The sequence below is a fragment of the Ischnura elegans genome, chromosome 1, assembly GCF_921293095.1.
Source record: "Ischnura elegans chromosome 1, ioIscEleg1.1, whole genome shotgun sequence".
Classification (NCBI taxonomy): Eukaryota; Metazoa; Arthropoda; class Insecta; order Odonata; family Coenagrionidae; genus Ischnura; species Ischnura elegans.
This window is the reverse complement of record NC_060246.1, coordinates 10688020-10713704: the sequence shown is the minus strand read 5'-3', so window position 1 is coordinate 10713704 and position 25685 is coordinate 10688020. Positions and strand designations below refer to the sequence as shown.

At 37.9% G+C, this 25685-nt stretch overlaps 2 protein-coding genes across 9 annotated transcripts in view; one reads left to right on the top strand and one right to left on the bottom strand.

The window, feature by feature from the left end:
• Nucleotides 1–5085, top strand: part of LOC124155565 (solute carrier family 12 member 7) — a 329089-nt gene extending 324004 nt beyond the window's left edge. For all 5 annotated transcript variants that reach the window (XM_046529524.1, XM_046529507.1, XM_046529532.1 and 2 more), the window contains one exon: nucleotides 1078–5085. In XM_046529524.1, the coding sequence (XP_046385480.1) occupies nucleotides 1078–1169 (92 nt within the window). In that variant the 3' untranslated portion in view covers nucleotides 1170–5085. The remainder of the gene's footprint in view (nucleotides 1–1077) is intronic.
• A 12483-nt stretch (nucleotides 5086–17568) lies between these two features.
• Nucleotides 17569–21682, bottom strand: LOC124155549. 4 transcript variants are annotated; one of them, XM_046529465.1, is made up of 3 exons: nucleotides 21477–21682; nucleotides 21003–21210; nucleotides 17569–17778 (listed from the first exon to the last, which is right to left on the bottom strand). In XM_046529465.1, the coding sequence occupies exons 2-3, from the start codon at nucleotides 21198–21200 to the stop codon at nucleotides 17677–17679; spliced, it is 300 nt and encodes a 99-aa protein (XP_046385421.1). In that variant the 5' UTR covers nucleotides 21201–21210; nucleotides 21477–21682; the 3' UTR covers nucleotides 17569–17676. The 4 variants fall into 4 exon arrangements, with proteins under 4 accessions (XP_046385421.1, XP_046385431.1, XP_046385440.1 ...); XM_046529475.1 differs by having other exon boundaries at nucleotides 21414–21668; XM_046529484.1 differs by having other exon boundaries at nucleotides 21430–21668.
• Nucleotides 21683–25685: the final 4003 nt, after the last annotated feature.

Here is a 25685-nt window from a genome sequence, read left to right as displayed (position 1 = left end):
TGTACGTGTGTGTGAGTGATTGTCAAGGCTTGCCAGTTGAGAGGCTGAGTTTAATCATAGTGGTCTTTAAACAATCCCCATGAACCAATATGTACAGTAGAACTTGAAACATAGGCTTTTGCAGCAAGAATAATTTGTATCAAAGGCTTATGGGTACAGCTACATTTCACTAATCGCCTGATGATGCATGATGCAATTGCCACAAAAGCTCCCTCGACAAAGCGTAATATGTATGCAGCTGCACAGGAGAGCTTACGATACTTACAATAGGGTAGTTTCCTTCATCAAAGAAAACGATAGGCATTGATTGCGATTCGTTGCCCACCATTAGTGTATTCATAATACACAAATTATTTGGTTTTTGAAATACCGGTTTAGACGAATGGCAAGGGTCAAATTTTATCCTCATTTGAAAAAGGCCAGATTGGCGCCCATGCGATTCCGCTCCGCGTGACGTCACAGGGACCTAGTTTCTACACGAGAGGATAGGAGTTATACATCGTCTGAGGTTACCAATGCATGCATGAGGCACAGAGCTCAGGGAAACATGTCTTAATAATCACCTATTAAAACTGGCTAAGGTCGGAAAGTTTTCTTCGCTTGATAAGGTATTAATAAACCTTTTTTAAGCCATGCGCTACCAGACAGGAAGGTACTCAGCTATCCGCTAGCATCCTGCGTCCTACCAGCACTCAGAGCCTCGATCAAGGTCACTTCACAAGGAGAGAGGGGGAACCAGAAATGCGGCGCACGGACTTTCCTACTTACGCGTCGCGTTTTTGCGCGCTTGAAATTTTTCACTTTTCATTTAATCGCGAAAAATAGATATCGTCATTTAAAAATCTAAAAGCGCGAAATACGTACTCCAGGAGTAATAATCTTTCGATTTAGGCAATAAAAAAATAATAGGAAACCACCCTATACAGTGAAACCCAGGTCAGTATCAAATGGACGAGTGCAATAAGTCACGGCTTTGGGAGCACTTCATCATACAATTTCTAGTCTTATGTATCTCTTACTTTGAATTTTTTTTTTTATCGTTGAAGAGAATGTTTGCCTTGACAGAGTTTTTTCCAGACATGGAGTTCCTTGAAGTTTTGACGGAGGGCCTTGACAGGGTTCTGATGGTGCGTGGAGGAGGAAGGGAAGTGATCACCATCTACTCCTGAAGCATTACAGAGTGGCTCTATCTCCACCTTCCTTTGTTAGGCCACCTTCAACTTCTCTGCGCATTAACTCATCCCTCATCAGTGTTTGAATACCTCAAATATTGTTTCAAAAACTTCACTGCATGCTTGTGGTCACCATGAAAGCGTCTTACCATCAAACAAATTTCAACGTTGTTTCCATCAGAGCCCAGTCCCAAATATGGGTGAAGAATGAAGTTTTCTAGGAGCTCTTGATAATGTTGGAGAGGTTTGTATTGGAGTTAGACTTAAGAGGGAAAGGAATAGTTTCTCTTCTTCCTCCTAGTTTTTAAAGCCCTCATACTCAAGGAGGCTGATGGAGAAAGGTGCAGATGTTCAGCAACATAATGTGAAGTTCTTTATCAGAAACTGTAGCAGAAATCATCGACTATTGGGGTGTTCTACATAAATATAAAATATATATAAAGATATAAATATGAATATATGTATAAATAATGCATAATTTATTTGCCCTCTTATAGGTGCAACTTATTCAGTGATTGAAGAGTGTGGTGCCCCTAATAAAATCGTACACCCTCCTCCCTCCACCCCTCCCTTCCCCCCTCCCTCCCTCTTAACAGCCTAGACTCGCCCACTTTTCTCTCTCTTTCTATCCCTCCTTTGAATTGAGTGAAAGTGCTCACTTACCTCCTAACTTTAGTGGTGCCCTTGAACAAGTCCTACTGTTGGCCGCTGCATTTGATGGTGCTTGGTTTTGAGTAGGGCTGAGGAGGTCTTGGAAAACGTTTTAGTGTCCAACAGCAAGCACCAGCTCCGAAGCCATCGACTTACGTAGTGGCGGAAGGTTGGAGATTATTAGAGTAAAAGTTATGAGGGAACTGTTCACCTTCTGAAGAGTGTATTTATTATCCTGCCACTTCTGTGAAAACCACGCAAGTCAGAGCATGTAGGTTTTCTTCATGAAAGTACCACTCCTTGAGCAACTTTATTCTTAATCAAACAAAATCCATAATGTTAATAGCTTCGATTTAGGAGAACTGAAAAGTCATAATGCCAAAGCTGGAAGAAGTATGGCTATAAATTAGTACATATATTTCCATATTAGTATTACAATTCTTTTGCAGTCTATTACCAAAATCAGGAAACGAAGATGAACAGCAGCAGAGATAATGTGTGAACTTCCCCCTTTAGATGAGTTGGTGGAGTTAACTTTGATAGAACAAATATATTCGGAGAGAATTGAGTTTAATAGCTCAAAAAAGCATTGTGGCAGCAGTTAACTTAGAACAAAAATTCACTTACTCTACTTGACTTGTCTCCTAAAAAACTGAATACACTTCCTGTAAGTGAACTTGTGTCTTGTGTATAAACCACTGCCTTAACAAGAGAATGGGAGTGATTTTTTACAACACCAAGGCTAAGTCCAAAGTGTGCTAGGTAAACTTTGAGAATACCATTTTTATTATCAGTCTTTCATTCTTTCCTCTGACCATTCCTGTATTGCTCACCATGTTGTTTCCAACCTTCTCTTCTCAACCTCCAAAGACTACACTTTCCCAAGAGCTTTTGTGTTTATTTTGGACTTGTTACCTCTGACCATTGTTCATAATGTGATGTGTATTTAATTTTTTCCAGTGACCACCAAGGATAAACCGATTTCATATGATTCTGATATTAATAATCCTCTTGATAAATTTGTGATTCTTAGAAATGTACTATCGGTGCAAGTAACCCAAGCGATGTGGTTAGATGTTCTTTAAGTGCACACTGTGAGATTATGATTGAAGTCTCACTTTTAAAATTGTCCATGACATCTTGTGGGTTGGTGATGTTTTAAAGTTTTTACAATACCCAAAATGAGTTGTATACTTCCAAGAAGTGTAATAATTGTTATTACAGCTATATCATGGAACAGTTTTGTGATGAGAAGGCAGCATTTAACCGAGAAGAAATAATGGAAATACATGCCCTTATTATTATTCAGTGTGAACGTGAAGTGTGTGTGGCTACACTCATACACATTAGGAATTAATATAATTTTTACATTGTCCATAAGTTTACTCAGCTGCATTTTCTGCATGTCTGTATCTATCATTTACATCTGAAGTAATTTAATTATTTTTTCATATCACTACGCACACATCATCTCTTCTCATCATTATAATACATTTCAACCCTCATGTTAATGACCATGAATTTTAACTGTTTATAACAATAAACTTTCTAATGCTAAGCATTATGCTGCTCCTAGAACTAACCACTCGGGGTAGCTACGCTGCAATTTCAAAAATGTGATTAATAAGCAGAAATAATACGTAAGGGTAAGAAACAGGGAATGAAGAATAGTGTGTCTGTTCTTGCATTCACTGTTCTCCCATATATTAGACTGGTGTTAAAAAAATTATGTTTTGTTTGAAATGCAAGTTAGAATGCCTTGAAGTTACCTGAGGAATGATTTTCTCTTTGTTTAGAAGCTGGAGAGAAAGAAATCTAGTATATATGTACTTCTTCCTTGGATGATGAGATTTATGGAAGCCTTGCCAAGGGGAAAGGTGTGCATATCTAAGCGAAGGAATTTGTTGACTATTGAGAGTGAATATTTCTTGTTGCTGGCTTCCAGAGTATTTTAAGCATGTAAAGATGTATAGCTCACAGTTTAACTTTGTTTATTTTTATGACAGTTGTTCCATGTTTATCTTGTAGTTCTTCCCTAAAGTATAAGCCCTAAATTGTGTAACATAGTTTGTTCCTCATAATGTGTAATTATCATGCACCAACTTCTTGTGGTTTATCCACCTACATCACACACATTTATGTCAAATGTTCTTTTTTACTGGAACATTGAGTCCTCTTTACCTCTTGTAAGTGTAATGATTCTTCTATTGTCTGTAGAGAACTCTCTCTCTCTCTCTCTCCCTTATCACTACGTTTTTATTAGTATTCCTATTTGGAATTTGCCAAGTTCAGAAATGCAATGGCTTTGAAGATTTATTTTAATGGGCACAAGGCCAGGAATATTCGTTAAAACAGAAACTCCTGTGAAAATTGTTTTATAATTTTCTTTGGCTTGGAACATTAGTTTGGCCTATCGATTGGAGCTCTTTTATTGTCAACAAGGGAAATGTTACTGGTTTGAAGAACCTAGTTTTCTGGCTCCTTGCTGTGAGTGGGTCTGAGGATGAACTCATGTTGGCTGCTTGCTTTCTTAAAACATTTTAGCCTCTACTTCTCTTTTACGATGTTCATATAATTCAACGCAGAATGACAACCATAGTTTTTGCTATTGTATTTTAATGAAGACTTACTTCAACAATTAAATTGTGCCTAAAAATCAAACTATGGTTTCCATTCTTTGAATAATATTGTGACTGATTATATCATTTTTTTGTTTTTAGTCATTCTATTTATTCACATAATGGCTTATGATATGAGCACTTGAAATCCTAGTGGTAACAAGCTCTGCATTTTTCGTAGGTTATTTATGGCTTTGTATAATTATTTTATTTGATTGAGAGGCAAGTATGCAAATTACCTAGTTCCTTAACATCCTCCACTCTTGAATGGGATTTTCATTCCTACGCCATGTGTTAGTACTTAAAATGTTAATGATCGATAGCTCTAGTTTTCGTTCAAGGGAAGAGAGAGACAAAAGTATAAAAAGTGCTCATATTGCCACTGTGTTCTACAACTCCTCTAGAGTTTGTACCCACTTGAAAAAATAAAAAGGATAATCCATTGACTGGAGCTCCTACAAATAGGCTGTGAAAGCTACAGCAATTAGCATGTTCTACTATTGCAGAGGGAGATTCTGCCTCTGCGACAAATGTATTAAAAACATAGTATTACCAAGCTTGGTAGATTTGTGTTCAAAAAGGAATCATTTATCAACAGTATGTGTCAAAAAAGAATCAATAAAAGCGATTATGTGGTTATTAAATGGACTGTACTTTTATATTTTCTTTAGTTCACTTAATATCCTCTTAAAATATTCCTGTAAATAACGTTCCAGACTAATTTTTAATGGTTTAGGGCAATCCCCTATTACCACTCAAATAAATTTATAAGATGTCAGCATAGAGAATCAATTAAATTATCCTATCCCATAATTATTGCTTCTACTAGATGTCATGTGTAAGAAAAAAATTTAAATAACTCTCATAAGGATCTAGTGAAAATAATGGGTTAAGGATGATGTAATTGTGTCACTATGAATGCACTTGGAACCACATAATTTGTTCATCCAGTATTTGAATCCATTTCTCTTTAACAGAAACTTAAATGTTCTCATCCTCCTGAGCAATGCTGCTGCTGTAAGTGGAGTCAAATTTGCAAATTAGATTCTTGGTTTTGAGGTTTTAGTCTTAATTGGACCTATAGGACCCAATATAATTCCTTGGAAATTATCTTGCTGAATTTTACGCCAAATTTCAGTGATCAATAACAAATACTAGCAGCCATGGTTAAGACTAACTTCCATAAGCTGTATGGCCTATGACTATAGCAAAACAACTACAGTCTTGCTCATGAGGGGAGGAAGTAAGATTAATATATTCCTTTAAGTACTTTTAACAATTTCCGCACGATGCACATTAGGTGTTCAGGCCCTGTGTGAATGGATTTGGGGTTCATACAGCTTCTGGAGCGTGTTCATTATATTGCCACCCTTCTCATTTTTGGATGTATTGAACATATTTGGTGTTATTTATGCTTACCATATTTATTTTCTGCAATCAGAATCCCCCTTTTACAATTTTAACGTTTTGTGAAACTAGAGTAATACTCACTATATTTTTTACTGGCTCAAACCTAACAGAAAGCCCAGTTGGCACAGATAAAGGCTGCAGTGCGGAAAGTGTTAAACAGGCATAAAGTTTCCCCTGTATTTAAAGTATAAGTAGCAGAAGTGATAGCCTCACTGCTGCACGACTGAAACAGAATATACATAATATGGATCACTAATTAGCAAGCAAAAATTGGTCTTTTATCAATTTGAAGTTCTTTCATTGAAAATTTTGAGAATAGTTCTCTTATATATAATAAAAATAAACTGTCCAATCTCCACCCACTTAATCAAAGTTAAACTTCCCTTTAAATGGATTGCATAATTCTCTTACTGTGAAGCTGATAGATATTCATGTTATCTTTTCAGTTTTGATCGTTTGATGTGCTTTTGCGATATCATGTTGTTAAGAACCAACTATTACCTTGTTGATACCTTTGGATAGCTCTATGCTAAGTGTACCTATTTTTTTAATTTAATAAATAATTTTGTACTAATGGCAGGATTATTGTGCTTGAGTACATATAACTTAGAAGCAATGAAATACCCTTTTTCAACTTTCACAGGATAAAATGTTCACCTGCCAATATTACATATTTTCATTCCGGCCTCCACATATTTTATCCTGCCTTCACTAAGACAGGTATTGGGGGAAATGGAAATGCATAATATTCACACAATCTCATTTCAATGGTAATCAAAGTCATAATAAAAATTATGATCTGATACTTTTTCACCTATCTAATACTGCTAGATAGGCTTAGATTGCTTGAAAATTTGAGAATAGATATCTTTGAGAGCGACACAAGGAACATCATCTTAGAGCCCCACTTTATATCCAGGTCGAACAGAAGCGATAAATTAAGAGAGATATTTTGCTAAACTGCTAGATATTGTAATTAGTTTTTCTCTCAAACCATAAAGGACTAATAAATACTCATCGTAATTTTGTTTTAGTATCCACTTTTTATATATTAATGGCTGGTGTCCTAGCACCCCCTCCCACACACCCTTTTGAGTGGCTTGCGGGGTAGTAGGTAGTTAAACATGAAGACAAAAAGTGGGAACGATCAGTTTTAGGTGCAAAATATCAGGAGATGAAGGTCATTCATGGATTTGCTATAAAAATGTACGAGAATCAATTCCAGAAAACTAAAAATGCGACCATCCTGGACTTGTGTGATTAATAATGGAGAATGATGGTTTGATGAAGTGATGGTTTTTGCAGAGAAAGAGAGAATAAAAAACACCAATTTCAAATTACAAGAGAGCTCATTGGAGAGCAAAAACCACTAACAGCTAACGCTGTTTGCCTCCCCTGTGCCTATATTAACACCAGCTGTTCTCCTCTGCATTGTGGTGACTGCCTCAGACAATCAACCCAATGCAACCAATTTTCAAGATGTATTTCCTTCCAATTCAAATTGGAACTTGAATTTTTTGCCTTATAACGTATTTATCAATAAATTGAGGTCATTCTTCAAACAAATCTAAGTAAGGCCTACCATACACGTTCAGTTTGGCCTCAAGGTCTGGACCTTTCAGTCCTGGACTGAGGGAAGAACTGACAGTGTGTGGTGATTCGTCCTTGAGGTGGATCGTCGGCCAGGTGGGAAACCAATGAGGCTCCGGCCAAACTGTGCAGTTAGTTCTGGCCTCTATAGGCTTAGCCTTGAGACCGGGACGGAATGTGTATGGTAGGACTAAGAAAATATTTTAAAATTATGTTCCCCATAGCAGGAAGGTTCTCAATGTATTATTTTCTTGGCATTTCAAATTATTTTGCGACAATTTCCTCAAAATTCAACTTATTATTATAAATTCAAGAACATTGAGTAAAGTAAGCTAGAAACAACCCCAGTTGTACAAAAATGTGTGTAAGTAAAGTTTTGAGTCTCCATATGGAAATACATCAATCAAAAAGGAGGTGTAAGCCGGCTTCATTATATAGGAGGACGGCATGAATAAACGTTCATATATTCCAATTTAGCTCCATAACTGTTATAACTTTCCATGGAGCATTTTAATATACAACATGTACCAATGTGGTATTAACTTGCTCATTACATTCTATTTAAAACTTGGTGGCCCCTGTGCAGATTTCGGTTTTCAGCTTGGGTGAGTCTATTTTGAAAAAGTTTCCATACACCGGGTTTAAATTGGTTGGGACTTGTCTCAGTTCCAAGCGCTTCACCTCCCCTCTTAAGTTCCCCACCAGCGCCACTTTCCCCTCTACTCGCTGGAGTTCAGCTAGCATTAAAATCTTGCGCCAAAAATTTGAAATTACATTTTTACATGCACCTATTATAGACATTTGAATTTGAATAATTCTGACTGAAATTTGTAGCAGGCATTCCCCCGCTCGAGACCTGCTGCTGGTTTGGCCACTACGAGGAAAAATTCTCGTAATGGTTGAGTCATGTCTGCCAGGTGATCCAAAAATTTTAAGTGGTAATGAACCATACCCAGAAAACACTGCACCGCCTCTGTTGCCTTGGGTCTTTCCATCTCGCGGATGGCTTCTATATCTTCTCCGGGTCCAGAAGTAATCCTCCTTCTGTTGAGATTATGTGACCTAAAAATTTTCATTTTTTTACTCTCCATTTGCATTTATTATAATTCAGCGTGATTCCTGCTTCCTGGACCCATCCTCAACACGGCTTCCAGGTGCTCATAATGCTGCTCCCTCATTTCACCAAACACTAGGACATCATTGAGCAAATTGGCAACACCTTCTAAACCTGCTAATGTTTCCGACATTCTTGTCTGAAAATGTTCTCCCGATGAAGCCAACCCCATTGGGTCGCAGTTGAAGAAATATCTTCCAAATGGCAAGATGAATGCCGTTATCTTCTTGCTCTTTTCTTCTAATGGTACTGGAAAATACCCACTGCAGGCATTGAGTTTACTCATTACTTTTGCTTGACCTATATGGGCTTAAATTTCATCCACAGCTGGTAGCATGTGTCATTCGCAGCATACTCCATTTAATTTTGTGTAATCGACACAGATCCTTATTTTCCCATTTGACTTGGGGATGACCACCATCGGTGCACAAAACTCTGTTGGTTCGTCCACCAGGGATATGACGCCTTCTTCCTCCATTTGTTTCAGCTCCTCCTTTACCTTTTCCCATTGCTGAATTGGCACTCTTCTCGGGGTCACTGTAAATGGTCTTGCATTATTTTCCAATCAAATTTCATATCGCTTCTCCATTTTTCCCAGTCCATTAAATAATGCAGGGAATGTTTTCTCCGCTGCCCCATTGCATAAGGAAGTCACACCGACCCATTTTAGTATTCCTAACTTCTGAATAGCTGGCCTCCCAAGTAATACCTCTCTGACCCCAGGCATTACGTAATTTGTTTCTTCATACACTTTCTCCTTCCACTGCAGTTTAGCCTCGAACCTTCCTTTGCACAAAAGTTCATCCCTGCTATGCCTGCCAGTCGTTTAGATGTAGGGGTTGATTTAATTCCTTGCAATTTGTCTTCAACCGCAAGGGATCGTAACACTGTTACATCTGCCCCTGTGTCTATTTTGAATCTAATATCGACACTATTCAGCGTGACTTTGATCCACCATGACTCTAGATTAGTATCTACAATTCCCAAGTAATAAGTATCTTCTTCATTGTCCTCTTCCTGGACTACGACAGTCCCCATGGAGATCCGCAATCCACACATTTTTCTCCAATGACCCTTCTTACTGCACGCAAGGCACGTTGACTGCCCTGCGGGGCAGGCTGCAAACGTGTGTTGAGGACTCCACCAGCATCGGCCGCATGTCTGTTGTTGGCTCTGACCACTGCCTCTCCCTGGTGATGCCCATTTGTCACTAATAGGCTAGTTTCCTTCATCAAAGTAAACGAAAGGCATTGATTGCGATTATATTACCCAACATTATTGTATTCATAATATACATATTATTTGGTTTTAGAAATCCCAATTTAGACGAATGTGCCTGAAAATTTTCACTTTTCATTTAATCGCAAAAAATAGATATCGTCATTTAAAAATCTAAAAGCATGAAATACGTACTCCAGGAGCAATGATCTTTCGATTTAGGCAATAAAAAAATAATAGGAAACCACCCTATTGGTTTAGTCCTCCTCTTTACTTCACTCATACTCATACCCTGATGCCACTCCGCGATGCATTGACCCTTGGGTGCCTCTCAGCACCCCCTGTTGTTGCTGTACCTCTTCCGCCTGATATGCCTTGTGTAGAGCCACCGGCAGTGTTAGTAGTTCTCTTGCATAGAGCCAATGCTTGCGACAACTTCACATCATAGACTCCGAGCACAATTCGATCTCTGAGATGATTGTCCTGGACGACCCATATTCGCAATATTGTATGATGCAATATAGGTCTGCGATTGATTAAACTATTGGCTCTCCCTCCTTCTGGCACCATTGGTTGAACTTGGCCCTCATATATACGATATTCACCCATCCCATGTAGTGGTTATTAAAGTCTTTGTACACCTTCTTGTACTTCTTTTTATCCGCTGCTGACAGTTTTAAACTAAGTGTTACGTCTTCTGCCTTTTCTCCCATCATGTGCACCAGCATGTTCAGTTGCTCCTCGTCGCTCTGCTTCTTCAGCCCAGATGCGACCCAGTATCTCTCCCAACATTGCACCCATCAGAGGCGCAGCTGGGAATTAAGGCTGGGGGAGGTTTAGGTGCAACTAATACCGGAGTGTGAGGGGGTATGGTATACCCAACAGGATAAGCGGTAGGTGCAAGATTAATAAATTGTGGAATTTTAAAGAAAAATGGTTCAAAATGGTGAGTTTTACGGCTTTCTGAGGGATTTTTTACTAATCATTATGCTATTCTATTCGTAATATCAATCTAATTAAGTAAAATAGATTGAACTTAACATTTTTTTTAAGCTCTGGGGGGGGGGGGGTTTATCCCCCAAAAACCCCCCTCGCTGCACCACTGGCACCATCGCAGCTAATCCTCCACCATGAACGAAAATTGGGAGGGCGCCATCACAGCCGCTATTAGCACGAACGTGCTGTTTCCTTCCATCATGTGGATCCTACCACTGCCACCATGGAACGCTCTTTTAATGATAAAGACACTATCTCCGTGTTTAACAATTTATTCTCTCAAAGTTACGTCGAGGGAAGCCGTTGCGTTGTGCCAGTAGACTGCCTCAGTCATGTTGGTGCACGTCCTCTTATAGGCTCGGCAGGCAATGACGCACTGGCTCTGCGTTCGTCAGCCGCCTCAGTAGACTGTCTCGGCCAGCACTTGGATCAACAAAATTAGATTGAAATATTATTTTATTTTATGTTTTTCACTGTAAATTTGATTACCCATTTATACAGGGTCTGTCTAAACGGTAAGTTGAATAATCCCACACCGTTAAAGCCATGCTCGTAGTTTTTTTCAACAACAATAGCATCATCCACTCTGATCTCAGTCTCGAGTTTGTGCCACGAAGCCAAATTGTGAAGTCAGTTTTACCTGCAATCCCTAAAAAGACTCCAAAGCAGAGTGAAACGCATCAGGAAGGAGATAGCTGACACCTGGCGTCTTCACCATAACAACATACAATCGCACAGTGCCTTCATTGTCATGGATTGTCTAGCAAAATGCCGTGTGGCAACAGTATCCCAGCTGCCCTCAGCCCCGAATAGGCACCCTCAGACTTCTTCTCATTCATTCTCGAAGATCAAGAAGGTACTCAAGGGCCACTATTTCGGGACTTAGAAGCCGTCATGGAAGAGACAACAAGGTGATTGAAGGAAGTCCCCGTCGATGTCTTCCAGGGTATGTTCTGCCACTGGAAAAAATGCTGGCGCCTGTGTTCCAATGCGGAGGGGGCCTAATTTAAAGAATTTTAGTCTCTTGTCTAAATATCATCAATTAATATTTCTTTCCTGAACTTATTCAACTTACTTCTTGGACAGATCCTGTATTAAAAATCTGTTTGGTTCTTCAGTTCTCAGTTCCACCAGTTTCTGAGCTTTGAGTCGGAACGGGAACCAAAGCAAAAGCACCAAATCGATGCCAAAACAGTTTGTACAAAACTCTATTTGAAAACTCTAATTCAGCATTACTTTGAATAGTGTAATTGATTAAATTATGTATTTGTGAGATTATTGTGTGTGCCATTTAACCCTTTAACAGCAGAGTATATTTTTGGAGTTTTATTTTGTTTTTCCATTTTGAACAATTGCTTTACCCATTCAATGCGGATGTCATTCATGAATGACATCCGCGACTTTCCACCCGTGCAGATGTCTTTCATGAATGACACGGCCTTGGGTCCTTTCTCATGCGTCATATCGGTACCATGCTCTGCCCCTTCGGTTTGCCGCAACTACGCCGCTCTTCAGTTGGTTCCAAGCTTCTGTCTAGTGTGCTCCGTTTCTGTTTACGCCAATTTTTCTTTTTTCTACGGATTTTTGAATTTTGTTGTGTTTTTTTACGAGACTTTAGGTGAATATGTTTTTATTTGAAAGTGCTTTAGTCTTTTCTTGTTAGAATTGACGTTTTCTTGAAGAATTTTTTCTTTTGTTCTGAAAAACCATAGTTCAAAAATATTTTATTGTGGCTATATTGTAAAAGCCACTAAGATTTTCAGTATACCAATATTTCGAGAATCTGTGGCAAGGGATCGTTTTCTCGGGATTTAACGAGTATTACATTTTGCAATAAATCGAAATGAAAAGGAACCGGCGCGCCGGCTTGCAAAGGTAGAGATGCTTTACAGCGACATACAGCCGCGGCACTTACTGATTATCTTTATAAAATAAGACCTCTTTTAATCAGTTTCAAGGAGACGATGGAAACTGCTGTCTCGCCGGGATGGGAACTTAGTATAGATGAGTCGATGGTATTGTGGAGAGGCCGTCTAATTTTTCGGCATTACATCAGTAGCGGTAGCAGATGGGGGCGCAGGGTGTGCCCCCCCCCCCTTGTGGGGCTGCCCGTATTGCCAAACATTGCAGAACTACAATTTTAACTTTCTTTACCATAAGATGACATTGTCTTGTACTTTTACATAATCGCTTCAATTAAAGCTTCTTAAACTTTGCTTATGACTTGATTATTTTTTATTACGATAAAAGTAAAGGTATCTCAAGGTAACTATTGTGCCCCCCTCTTTGAATTTTTTCTGTATCCGCTACTGCAATACATGCAGAGAAAGAAGCACAAGCATGGTGTGAAGATGTACACGCTTTGTGAGCTGCCTGGCTTAGTCCACCGATTGCTAATTTATACAGGCTCCGGGGACAATGAATTGGGTGGACGGGCTATAAAGTCGTAAAACAACTGTCAGAAAATTTTGAAAATCGTGGCCACAGTGTTTTCATGAACAATTATTACAACAACATTGCATTGATAAGGACCTTCTTTGTCAAAAAATTTATTGTACAGGTACATTGAGACCAAATAGGAGGGACAAACCAAAAGAGATACATATTTGGTCACAAATTACCGAAAGGAGAGGTTTGTTCTCGGTGGAGTGAGGAGGGAATATGTGTTTTCCACTGGAAAAACAAGCGGGACATATCAAAGATCTCTTCGAAATTTGGAAGTGACCTAGTGGCAACCACCAGACAAGGCAAGGAGAAACCAGAGGCCGTGCTTGCTTATAATAAATTCATGGGTGGAGTTGATCATTGCAACCAGCTCCTTTTAGAAAAGTAAGGTAATATAAGGATGGCGAATATTTATTTGTCTCAAAATTTAAAACTTTTTAATGCTCAAACTCCCAAATTGGGATATAAATAAATAAAAATGCCATGTGGATGGGAAGAGGAAAAATGTGATGCAAGTGTATTGACCTCGGAAAACATAAAATTGGAAATATTTTTGAATTTCCCATGGTAAGCCCTGAAACAAGGAACTATAGGGGTAGGCCGGGATTGGGAGCAGGTAGGAATGCTGATGGGTGAACGAGAAGGGATCAGGGGAAAGCGCTTCTGTGGAGAGAGGACAATAACACACCTACCCATAAAAATATAATGACCAGGGAGGGAAGTAGGATCCTCGGGAAAACTGCAAGCTTATGAATGTCGGGAGGAAAGCCCACGCAGCAAATGGCCCTTTGGAACTAAATACCGAAAATATAAGTAACAACACGTCCTACTGTGAAGGAATTGAAATACCAGTCATCAAATACAAAAGACATTTCCGACAGCCGAGTTACAACAGTAAAAGAATCGTAAACATTTTGTCAGCAGTACTATTCATTCTGTTAAAAATTTATAAAAACGACCATTGAGCCAGGGTAGAAAACATAACCCTATTATCAATTTGAAATAGAACTAGACAAAAAACGTTGCAAAAAAGAGAGGAGTCAAAGATATGTTATAGATAAAATAAATATATTTATAAATATAATACCGATAACTATTAGGTAATCCCTTGCTCATTCCATATACAATGCACTAAAAGCAAATAAATTTCAATTACCAAAATTCAAACTTCAAAAAATTATTATATTTTCACATAAGATTACGAAGAATTTTAGCAGCGAAAGAAAAGAAATGCGGGTTGCCCCGCATTTCTTTTCTTTCCCCCAAAACCCCACCCTCGCTGCGCCACTGTCTATGATTGGTTGCACTCGATAGTGATGTCAAACACATGGTTGCAACCACCAGGTTTGAGAAAGGTACATTTTTGTTACAAGAACACTTATGCAATCTCTTCCCTAAAGGCTTACTGGAGTATATTTCATAAGTCATAATTGGGGTCAAAGGTCATAGAGTTAAAGGTCACCATGACAACCAACATGTGAAACCATAGCTTTTAAAGGGTGCCCACGTCAGTTTTGCAGTTCATGGATCCGTGTTGTTTATTTTTTGACCTCCTAGGTCATATAAAGGGGGTCTTAGGTCAGAGTTAACCATCGGTCCTTCACGACAACCAACTTGTGAATGGGAACCATTGGAACCATTTACAACCAACTTGAGAACCATTTACAACCAAGGTTGTAAATGGTTCCCAAGTAATTTTTTCAGTTCATAGATCCATATTGTCGATTTTTTGACCTCTTAAGGTCATAATTGGGATCAAAGGTCATAGAGGTATGTTTTGAAATATCAGAGAAACTAATGACCCCAACCAAAGGTTTTGAAGGGTGACCAAGTGAGTGGCGTAGTAAGTGTCAAAGGTCTTTTCCAACAAGCCTCCCTTGCCCTCTTAGTTTCATGCTGTAGTTGATTATTTATTTCCCTAAACATCCTTTGGCACAGCTCTGTGTCCACATTCTTCCACTGCCTCCTCTCTTCATAGAAAGTTGTAAGGAGGTCAAATGCCACAGAGGACTGTCATGATAACTATGTTCTAATCCCATTGGTTTTAAAGATGTCCACGCAAATGGCAATGCCCCTTTTCATTCATTTGACCTCCAATTGTAACACTCAAGTTAAGGGTTACGATGTTATTCCCATGAAAAAACCTAAAAAAGTGTTAACTAAAATATGAAACTAACATCCCCTCCAAAAGGCTTTAAAGGGCGACCAAGTGAGTGGCGTAGTACACATATCCATTTTGTTAAATTGTTAACCTCCTGAGGTCATAAGATGGTCAAAGTTCACAGAGGTGAGCGCAGAAATATCTAGACAATCAACCCGCCAACCAAAAGGTTTTTAAGGTTGCCCAAGACAGCATTAAACATAACGTCAATTATTGACCTCCGAAGGACATATGCAATGCACCTACCTCTCCTTCCTTCTGAAAATTTTCCATTTCCTCGCATTGTCTTTTCCGACAGGCCTCAGGCCTCACCTGCCCTCTTGGGAGAGATATGGGGGATGTTAGTTTCCCTGATATTTTAAAACATACCTCTGTGACCTTTGACCCCCATTATGACCCTCGGATGTCAAACATTCAACAATATGAACTGCATAACTGACTTGGGCACCCTTTAAAACCGATGGTTCCACACGTTGGTTGTCGTGATGGCCCGATGGTTAAAGCTCCCGGATACCGGATGATTATATATATTGCAGTTAGAGAACACTGCTGGCTGCCTAACTTGTACTATTTTTGAGGTAATTCATGACCTTTGTGAGAGGGTGTACACCATGGCAAGATGACAAGACAGTCACCACTGAATAGTATTCCAAGTTTTTCCTGGATATACACAATTACCTAGTCATGTTTTACAATATATTGTATACATCATAAATATAATACACAATATTGTATACAATTATTTTAGATATTACTATTGCTAGTCTTGTTTTGAGCCTGTTGTCGAGTCATAATTTTTCTTTTGGCCCTTTCCGATTTTTTCATTCACTTCTATAACAACTTAAAGGAATTAGAATAGCCGATTTATGTTTGCTACCGAGGACCGTGGTAAATGTTTGAATGCCAAATTCTACTTACTATCATTTTTCATATTCCATCGATTAAATTAGGTAGAAAATGTAACGAAAGACATAGTAATTGAAAAAGAAATGCTATCGTCACAATACGATCGATTATTTCAGCCTTCACTACATTGCAGAAACAAATATACCTACATGTGTATATTTTGAATGCTAACAAATCTACTTTTTATAGTTTCAAAGTTTTATAAGCAGCACAAAGCGCTTCACCATGAGCTTCATCATTGTGTTTGTCAAACATCCTTTCCCCTTACACCATGCCCCTGATTGTTGGGTATGTATACCGCAGTGGTAGAAAATAACCCTAACATTCTTCATACTAGATAGTTGAGCACAGTAAAATGCACGCACCATGAATATAAGTGTTGAATAGTATAAAGTGTGTTTTTTTTACTAAAAATTAATGGAAATATTACAAAAAATAAAGCAAAAATAAGTCGTTAAAATCAGATGAAATACGGAAAAAATGAAAAATTATTTGAAAACAGACCCAATATTGACGTTTGTAGCCATATGAACATCCGCAAAAGAAGACACCCCCAGCTACTATGCCCTTATGGGATCACCCAAAAATAAATTCAAATTGTCTTATACCAAAGATATCACAATACTAGCAAAAGAAACCAAAGTTGGCAACATTCATTATAAGGATTAGATTAAATGTGTAGCGAGTATAAAAAATAAAAAGGAAAAAAATCGTGTTTGCTGAAGACACTTCGCCATTGTTTCTCTTTTGCAACCTCGAACAGAGTGAGTAAGAGTACCTATCCTGCCACAGTCAACTGCTGGTACAAATGCTGTCTGTAAGCACACGAACCGAATAAAGTGATACATTGTAATCATTTTCGGCGGAGACAGCATGCTCTACAATGTTTGGGTTGGAATTTATATATATTTCTTCAGGAAAATTAAACCCTTGATTAAAAATCAGAACAAGAACTGTCACTGATAATTGATACTAGAAACTAAAAATGAACTGACAAAATAATGGAACCAACCTGTCCTACTCATTGACAAAGACGGAGAACATTGACAACATGGGCATTCCCAGCGAGGGGCAGCTGCTCCCCCCTAGAAGCAAAAATCGCAAATGTCTTCGAGGAAAATAATATTTTTTCAAGCGAATAATTTTAAAAACTAATTAAAAGCTGTTACAGTTGTCTGTCACATGCTGAAATAATCATGATAACAAAGGAAAAACTAACAAGGGTGGGAGATGTGGGCGTTTATCTTCTCTAGCCTCGCTGCAAGCACATTCAATAAAAATATTTCATGGCATACGAAATACCTTTATTAATAACACCTATGTCACAACTGACTAATTCTCAATTTACATTTGTAAGAAGTAACCACATAATAGAATTCACAAGCAAGGAAGTCTCTAGTAGCTATCAATTCTTGGGGCTGGCTCGTAATGTTCTGGCCGCTCCTTCTTGAGGTACTGCAAGTGACGCTCATATCTCATCCTCATGATTCGATCAAACTGAAAATAGCAAGACACAATACAATCACGAAACAGAAAACTATAAGATCAATTTTACCATAGCGTCCTTTCCATCCCACAAATGAATGGCTGTCTTCAAAAGTTCACTTCACTTTGCACTATATTTGAAAAGTGGAATTTCAGCCTGCACTTTCAGGTATAAATTCCACTTTTGAAATAAAGTTAATCGTTTACATAACATAATCGATTGGACTGATTCAAACACTTAAGAACTTGGAATACTTATACATATGACACAAATTTCATATGTGGGTTGCATTTTCACAGGATGAACAACGCAACCATGCTGATTGAAGACTCACTAATATAAGAGCCGCAATGGACTCCCATTGGGACATTTTTTGAGGGGATTAAGAATTGAAGAAATCTGATGGGACCCCAAGTATGCTCCTGAGCATTTCTCCAGTCAAGATTTTTCCTTCTGATCCTGATTCAGATTCAAAGACCTGAAGATGTCAGTATGGTCACCAAAGAATGTCGCCTTTGGTGTCCTGAGGTTGCGAACAGGGGTTAGCCTCTTCCATTTGAGCTAAGTGCCAGGAAAACCTGTACATTAACTCAATTGATCTGAAAGTGTGAGAGTATAACTACCAGTTGCAAACCTTTAAGGGAAATATTAAGCTCTCCACTCATGCAAGCTCCTTTTGATGAAGGATAGTGATCATTCATTGCATATTTTGAACAGTTTTAGTCAATGCACACTCACTGATAAAGAATGTGAATAATTTCCATAATGTTGTCAAACAATTGCATGACTGAGCAACGGTAGAAATCTTTCTAACAATGGTAAGGTGCCCAGTTTTAAGTACCTACATACTTAAATTGACAAGGGAAAAACTAATTCTTGATACTCTAAACTTTAATGGCATCAAAATTTAAAACCAACAACTTTGACACAACAGAAAATCATTGAGCAATGACAGTAAAAACGGAATCTTCCGGCTTCACCTTATAAGAGTGATGTAAAAGCATATTTCACCAGATCTTCAATGTTGATCATGGGGTTTACCTACAACTCCAATATCAACTAAATAGGTAGTGAATTATTACTTGAAAACGATTATCCAAATCAGTGACTATTCTCGGATATGAAAGGGAAAATTCATCAATCACCTAGATGTAACTAAATATTCAACAAAACAATTAGTTTCAAGATGACCAATACAGTGAGTGAATGTGTGTGGTGCTTCACTTTAAGTGTGTTAAACATTTGCCTGCCAAGTCTGGTGTGGATAAAAGGTTGGAGCAGCATTTTAATGTGAATTTTACTTTGAAACTCTGGAAGAACCAAAAAGATGCATTTGAATTATTGACTATGGAGTACGTCAACATTATGACTCCACTGTTGAAATTTTTGAATAGATTGCTTTTTTTGATTGATTTTTTTGCTGAACATAGTCATCTAATTTTAACACTCATTTGTTTTATGTTTTAAATGTATGTGTATTTTTCTATAGCGCACATTGGTGTACATCCTTAAGCAAATTACTTTGGTAGTTACATTTGCTAACTTAATGTATAATATTTTCTGTTATACATCATAATGGCAAAAGTATGCTGGATAGAGTCACCTAATTTAATTACATAGATCATTGTGCATTGATTGCAATCGCAAGTTAACAATTCATGTCTGAAACAGTTAAGGAGTTTATTATTTCATTTGAGCTGAGGCTATGATATATTTATTACTAAAATACTATTTTGTGATCTTTAATTAATATACTTTTTGAGTGACTATATTATCTTTCTTATTTTATTCCATTCAATTCATAAATTTTAATGACAGCAACACTGCGGATAAATCAATATTCCAGCTGTTAGTAAGAATAAGAAACAATCAACTTGAGAATCGATAAAAAGTGGAATCAACTCATCCTTACTTTTGATACATCATCGAGAGGTGTTCCAAATATATAGGTCACACCATTCATTTCATATCCAGACTAGTCCTAAGATTCGACATAGAGTACTTACTATCCAGGTTCAGGAATTTTTTGTAGGTAAAAATACAAATCTTTAACAGTACACCTTCATAGTAAATTTCAACATGCTTCAAAATTTATTAGATAACATCAATAATTTACATCATTTAGTGAATTGAATTCACTGTTCCCTCAAACAGTCAAATGCTCAAAGAATCAAAGCAATTGGAAAATATTTCCGCATATTGACGAGTATTGACCAACAGAAAAAAATTCAATCGGTGCATTTTTACCAAAGATGAAATCGGTTTCCATACTTTATTAAAGTGTTCGCTCAAAAATTAAAATTGCCGATTGCACCACATACCATCAACATAGAATGATTTTGTCAGTTACTTCATGAAGTTTGTATACTCAACTCTAATGGATGCAGGAGTTATTTTTAGCCCAAATTTATATTTCGGCTTTACACTGATTTCCCACTGGACTCTTGAATTTTAACAACAGTCATGACAGATTGACTTTGTGTCCAGCTATTTGATCGAAAGAGGTATTGGAAGGATATGGACTGCCGTGATCTTAATGAACTTAATTAAATTATTTTCAACAACCATTTGTTCACCACTGTTAATGCATATATAAATGGAAAAAAATTCTGGAAAGCCGTTTTCTATTTATTTTGAGATATGCTTGGTGCCCAATATTTCAAATTATCCTGGTGGGATAACCTAAAATATTTGACGGTGGGAACTCAATTAGATTATGAAAATGAATGGGACTGATAACTAATTTCATTTTCCATCGAAAAGATCCCTAAAACTTGCACTACGGCAGCAAATGTGAAATCTATAAAATTGTGTAAAGGCCACAAATAGTTTCCGTATGGAAAAGGCTGTTACATACTTACACAGTAACTTCTACTCCCATGCTAAAAAAATGGACATTAAAGCTTACAAATAGATAAGATTCGGTTCATTATGATGATACAAGGGCATTTCAAACTGTAAAAGAGGGTAGCTGGACAAGAGAGCTAAGGTGGGCCTTAGACAGAATACTCTTGTGAACTTGGTACGAGGTTAGGACCAAGTTTGTGAGTCAATCCACTAACTACGATTGTTAACTAAATTTAAACAGAATTAATTATGGCATAAGCGAACCTAGACACAGTTAATAACAGAGGTATCGATAAAATAAAATTATAGACCATGGTATCGAAACGATATAGACGTCAGTAATAGACCCAAGGGTTTTCCCTAACAACTATTAAGAGCACTACTATACCTGTTTCCTTCGGGTCGAACATTCGTTGAAATCAGCGATAAGGTCTTCGCATTTAACCTTTCCTCGGTCCCTGCCATAGGCTTCCAGGCAATCCATCATTTTCATTTCAATGTCTGCACATCGACCGTGATGCTGTTGATTTAACGCACATCCTGTTAAATCCGTTATTGGTATTCTTAAATAGGGAGTGACTGACATGATGGGCCACCTATAGAATATAACCAGAAAAGGACTGTAAGTATGTAATAAATACGAAATCACTGTAGTATTTACATTAATATTTTCAACAAATTGGCACCAAGTTTGAATGCAATAACTTATACGAATTGTTAAAACATAGCTTGCATGGAAAGCTCTTAAACCCGCTTTTATGCTATTACATATACACATACGATCAGAAAATACACGAACACAAAGCAAAATTTACTAAGGAGAACCTGTCCTGCACTAGCCTCTTCCTCCACGATCGCCTACCTGAACACAAATTACTATGATTATGCTGCGGTTCTACTAATTAGAGGAGTACTCTACCAGCACTTATGATTGAAATGTTTATTACTGTCCTCTCAGAACAGCAGTAGAGTAAATAAGTGAGTAAAAGGCAAAATAGTCAACAGTTCCAAATTCTTCTGCATCCATGAAATGAAACGGATGAAAAACGAAAATCGATTTAGCTTGTTCGATACACGATGCTGATCGATTGTTCGTTCGTCGAGCGTTTCCGCGGCAGTTCAAAGTATAAAAATGGAAAAGCCGTTACATCTGGTTACATCCTTGACTACCGAAACGAAATGTATAAATTATTTACAAAAGTTTCATAGGATATTTTTAATGTATATATGTTTAAAATTTCATTATCGTCAATTAATTCCCTGTCTAAGTTTTTTTTGTTTTTTCCATCTTTTTTTTTCAATTTTTCATCCTTCCGAACCTATGGTTTTGAAACCTTGATTGCCCAGATACTCTGCCTTATACCTCAGTGACCTTTGTCCCTTTGGAGGTTAATTGGTGGACAAGATGGATTTAGGGATCTCGTCACTGACTTTGTCAACCTTAAAACACTTTGTTGGTGGTGGTTCTCGGGTAAAGCTGCGTAGAAAACATTTTCACTCAACGTTTCACTCCTCCTACTGGGAGCGTTACCAAAATAGATAAAAGAAGCTGTGAAAATCTTCAGACTTAAAACACTTTGGCTAGGCATGATGGTTGTCCAGATGGTACAAAAAAATCCTCAGTAATATTTGACCCAATCATGGTCCCTGGAAGTCAACAGCTTTAAAATATGGGTTAATGGATGATATCATCGACTTTGGCACCCTTGAAAACCTAAAATTTAACGTACCTAATTGTTTATATTGTTTATTGTTATCCACTTAGTTGCCAAGCTTTACTTTTGCCATCTCATTGACCTCGCTGGTGACCACTAGGGTGCCTCGTTTTGCCACTTTTTTATGAGCGAATCGTAATACCCGGCAAAAGTTGCGTACCCGCGTGGGTATTACAGATATGATTTTCTTTCAAAATCGGTTAATATCTTCTGTTCGCCATTTCGTCTTGAAATTTCGAAATTTTTAACGAAAAACGTAAAAAATGTAAATAATTTTAATTTGGTTTTAGCAAGCACTCATTTTTTCCAGTAAGGTATAACATTGGTCTTTCCTTGATATTTTAGACCAAATATGTCAGCTATATTCCTTTTAATTATCGAGAAAATGACCCTTCATCGTACCCCCGAAAGCAATTTTGAGGGGCTAGGAAACCCGCAACACGTCGCCTCAATTTACGCAATGCATGCGATAAATGAAGCGAAATAGGGATTTTTTTATCAGTTCAAAACGTGTAAATCATGTCTGAAGTTGTCAAGGGTAGTCACTAGGATGAGAATATACTCTTTTATGACATTATTTTCGTGTAAGAAGATATCACTGAAGATGCAAATTATCATTCGGGATTCGCAATGACTGTTTTATTTCCTTCAAGGATCAAATTCATCCCCCCTGCGTTCAGAAAAGGGGTTTATTTTATTACTATCTAGCAAAAGTGGAGCTCCTCGCCCACCTACCCAGAGAAGCCAGCCAAGCGACCCAAAGCCCACCGCGTGGAGATGGCTGCACCTCGGATTCCTCCGCCTCCTCTACCCAACCAACCAATCAACGTAATGCAGACCAGTTTATGTGATATGAATCGTCACCGTCCGCAATTATTGTGAAAAATTGAGATTTAGATTGAAATTTTGGCAGAACTTGCCGTGAAATCAAAGTGGATCTGATGTCGCCATCCCTGTCGTTATTTCCGCATACATGGGTAGCCGCTTCGGAGACTAGCTTCACAGTCCGTTCCACTGCAACTGTGTGACAGAGATATACAGCGAATGACTATTATGGCGAAGTAATTTCAGGAAGATACAGTTTTTTTAACGAGCCCTTCATTTGATATATTTCTCACAACCGGTGTAATGGTAATACAAACATCAGTTCTTTCCCAATTAATCATTTCTCCATAATCCATGGCTTCAAAAGGGTCTAGCCGGTTAAGATGGTGAAATAAGTGCCCCCCGGTGTTTTGAAAAATAAAAAATATACACTTAAAGTCCATCAAAAATTATGTGTTTCCCCAAAGTTTCAGGCCTTAACAATGGATAATAACCCCAAAAAAATTGAAACACGATTTTTAGTTTTTTTGTCTATATCTCCAGTTTTTATTTTTGTAAAATCGTAATTTTGATTTTATTCTTTGATTATTTAATTTGATTTGATTCTATTAGACCTCTGGACAAAATTTTAATTTGCCTTCAAATATGTTCTAAAAAATCAATAAGGATAAATATATACGTAAAACGTTTATTATATGTAATAATTTTCCATGGAATGTTTTTTAATCGCAAGAAAAGGAAGCTTTTTTCATCAGCAGACACTCCCACCTCAATACGTATTTCCATTGGCTGACGGAAATATGACGTCAGCTCATGCAACCATGCGGCGCACAGTGGGCTAGAATCGAAAAAAGCTGGCCAAAAGTCGCTAGAGTCTAAAGAATTGGTAAATTAACGAAACTTTTTACAAATTGTGTATTGTAAAAATACAATTGAACTTATTTAGGATTATGTAGGCCACAATATTGTTTAGAAGGGCGATAACAATTAAAATAGGCTAATGTGATGCGGGAAGCAAACTCTACAGGGCCATGCCTACCTTCTGCTATGGAAATATCAAGGGAAAAATAGAATTTTTCTGCCGTTGTAGCTGTCAAATAGTTGTGCGTAAGGTAAATTTTGAGTCCATAAGGTTAAATTTTGAGTTGAAACTTTTCTGGTATGTTTTTCCCGATATGTTCTGATCTTCTAACTTCCTCGTGTCGGGCTCCCAATGTCTCCTCGGAAAGCTGTCCAATAGGAAGAATGCCATGTTTCACCATTCCCGCTCCATGTATTAAAACTTTGTGAATAGTCCCCTCTCTATTTGCCAAGACCACATTATGTAAATCTTGACTAGTCACTTTCGTTGTATCCATAACTGAGCAACTACTCTATGAACGTCATTCGGCAATTCGACTAGGAATACTGAAAGAAGACTGACTCGGCTAGAAATGAGCGAGCCAATCGCAGCAGGTCTACCAAACACGGTGTCCTGCGGTGAATCTGTAAAAATACGAATTAGTGACATAGAAAAGTGATTCTATGTAAAAAAAAAACTGTTCATTAAAAATTTTAATGAACGTACCGTAGGTAGCAGGAAGATATTTGTACACTACTTCAGGGAATTTGATTTCTTCCTCTAGCCATTTGCTATTATTAGCTCTAAAGTAGCTTTCCCTTCGCTGCGCCTTATTCCATTTCTCAAAATATCTTGCGAGAAAGTATGCTTGTAGGCACTTCGTCAAAATACCTTTTAAATTAGCATCTCCATTCAATCGATATTTTTCAATCAAAAAATCTATCACAACATTTTTTTTCTCACGTGCCGTGGTACTTTTTTTCTCCACAATTTTGTCATGAAGCTGTAACCGTCACTTCTCTACTCTCCATGGTTTCTAACAAATTTAGTATCAAACACTACTATATGAAATAAAAAAATATCAGGTAATTAGTTCCATCGACAGCCCAACTATCATCAGTCGTACATGGGTAGCAAAAAAAAAATTGCGGACTCCAACTAGGAATCCATTTTAAAAATGAAAATTTTGCTTACCATTAGCACTGCTTCTCACCACAATGGAGAGTGAAATCGTTTTCGATGAATGAGGAGTACACTTATTGTAGTCACAACGAAACGGAGGCGGGTGCAAGGAGGCTTTGCTTCCCAGGTACAACTATATCCTCCTTTGAAGTGCTTCTAACGTTGACAGATCAATCCAGTGTTATAACACAGCACAGTCACTTACAGTGGATGTTCCGGATGTTCACTCGACACTCTCTCTAGGACAACTGATGCATGTGGTAGGCAAAAAGAACCGGAAAACCCCTAGGGGCACTAACCGAGAATTCCATTTGTCGGAACAAGTGGCGGAAAGGGTCGGCAAGAGGCAAAAACGTGTAAAAAGCATAACTTGGGATAGCTACCGATGAATTAGGGGAAGTAGAAAAGAGTCATTACCGGCAAGGTTGTAAAACCAGCATTGTCGGGCCAGTAAGTACGGAGGGTCGCAAATCCTCAACCAGCCGGCGCGGGCGCCTGCCGCTGCACG

Excerpts from the sequence above, each read along its gene's own strand:
- LOC124155549 (XM_046529465.1), bottom strand. The coding sequence starts at position 21,200 with ATGTCAGTCACTCCCTATTTAAGAATACCAATAACGGATTTAACAGGA. Across the intron at positions 17,779-21,002 it reads GTTCGACCCGAAGGAAACAG|TTTGATCGAATCATGAGGAT; the intron begins GTATAGTAGTGC and ends TGCTATTTTCAG.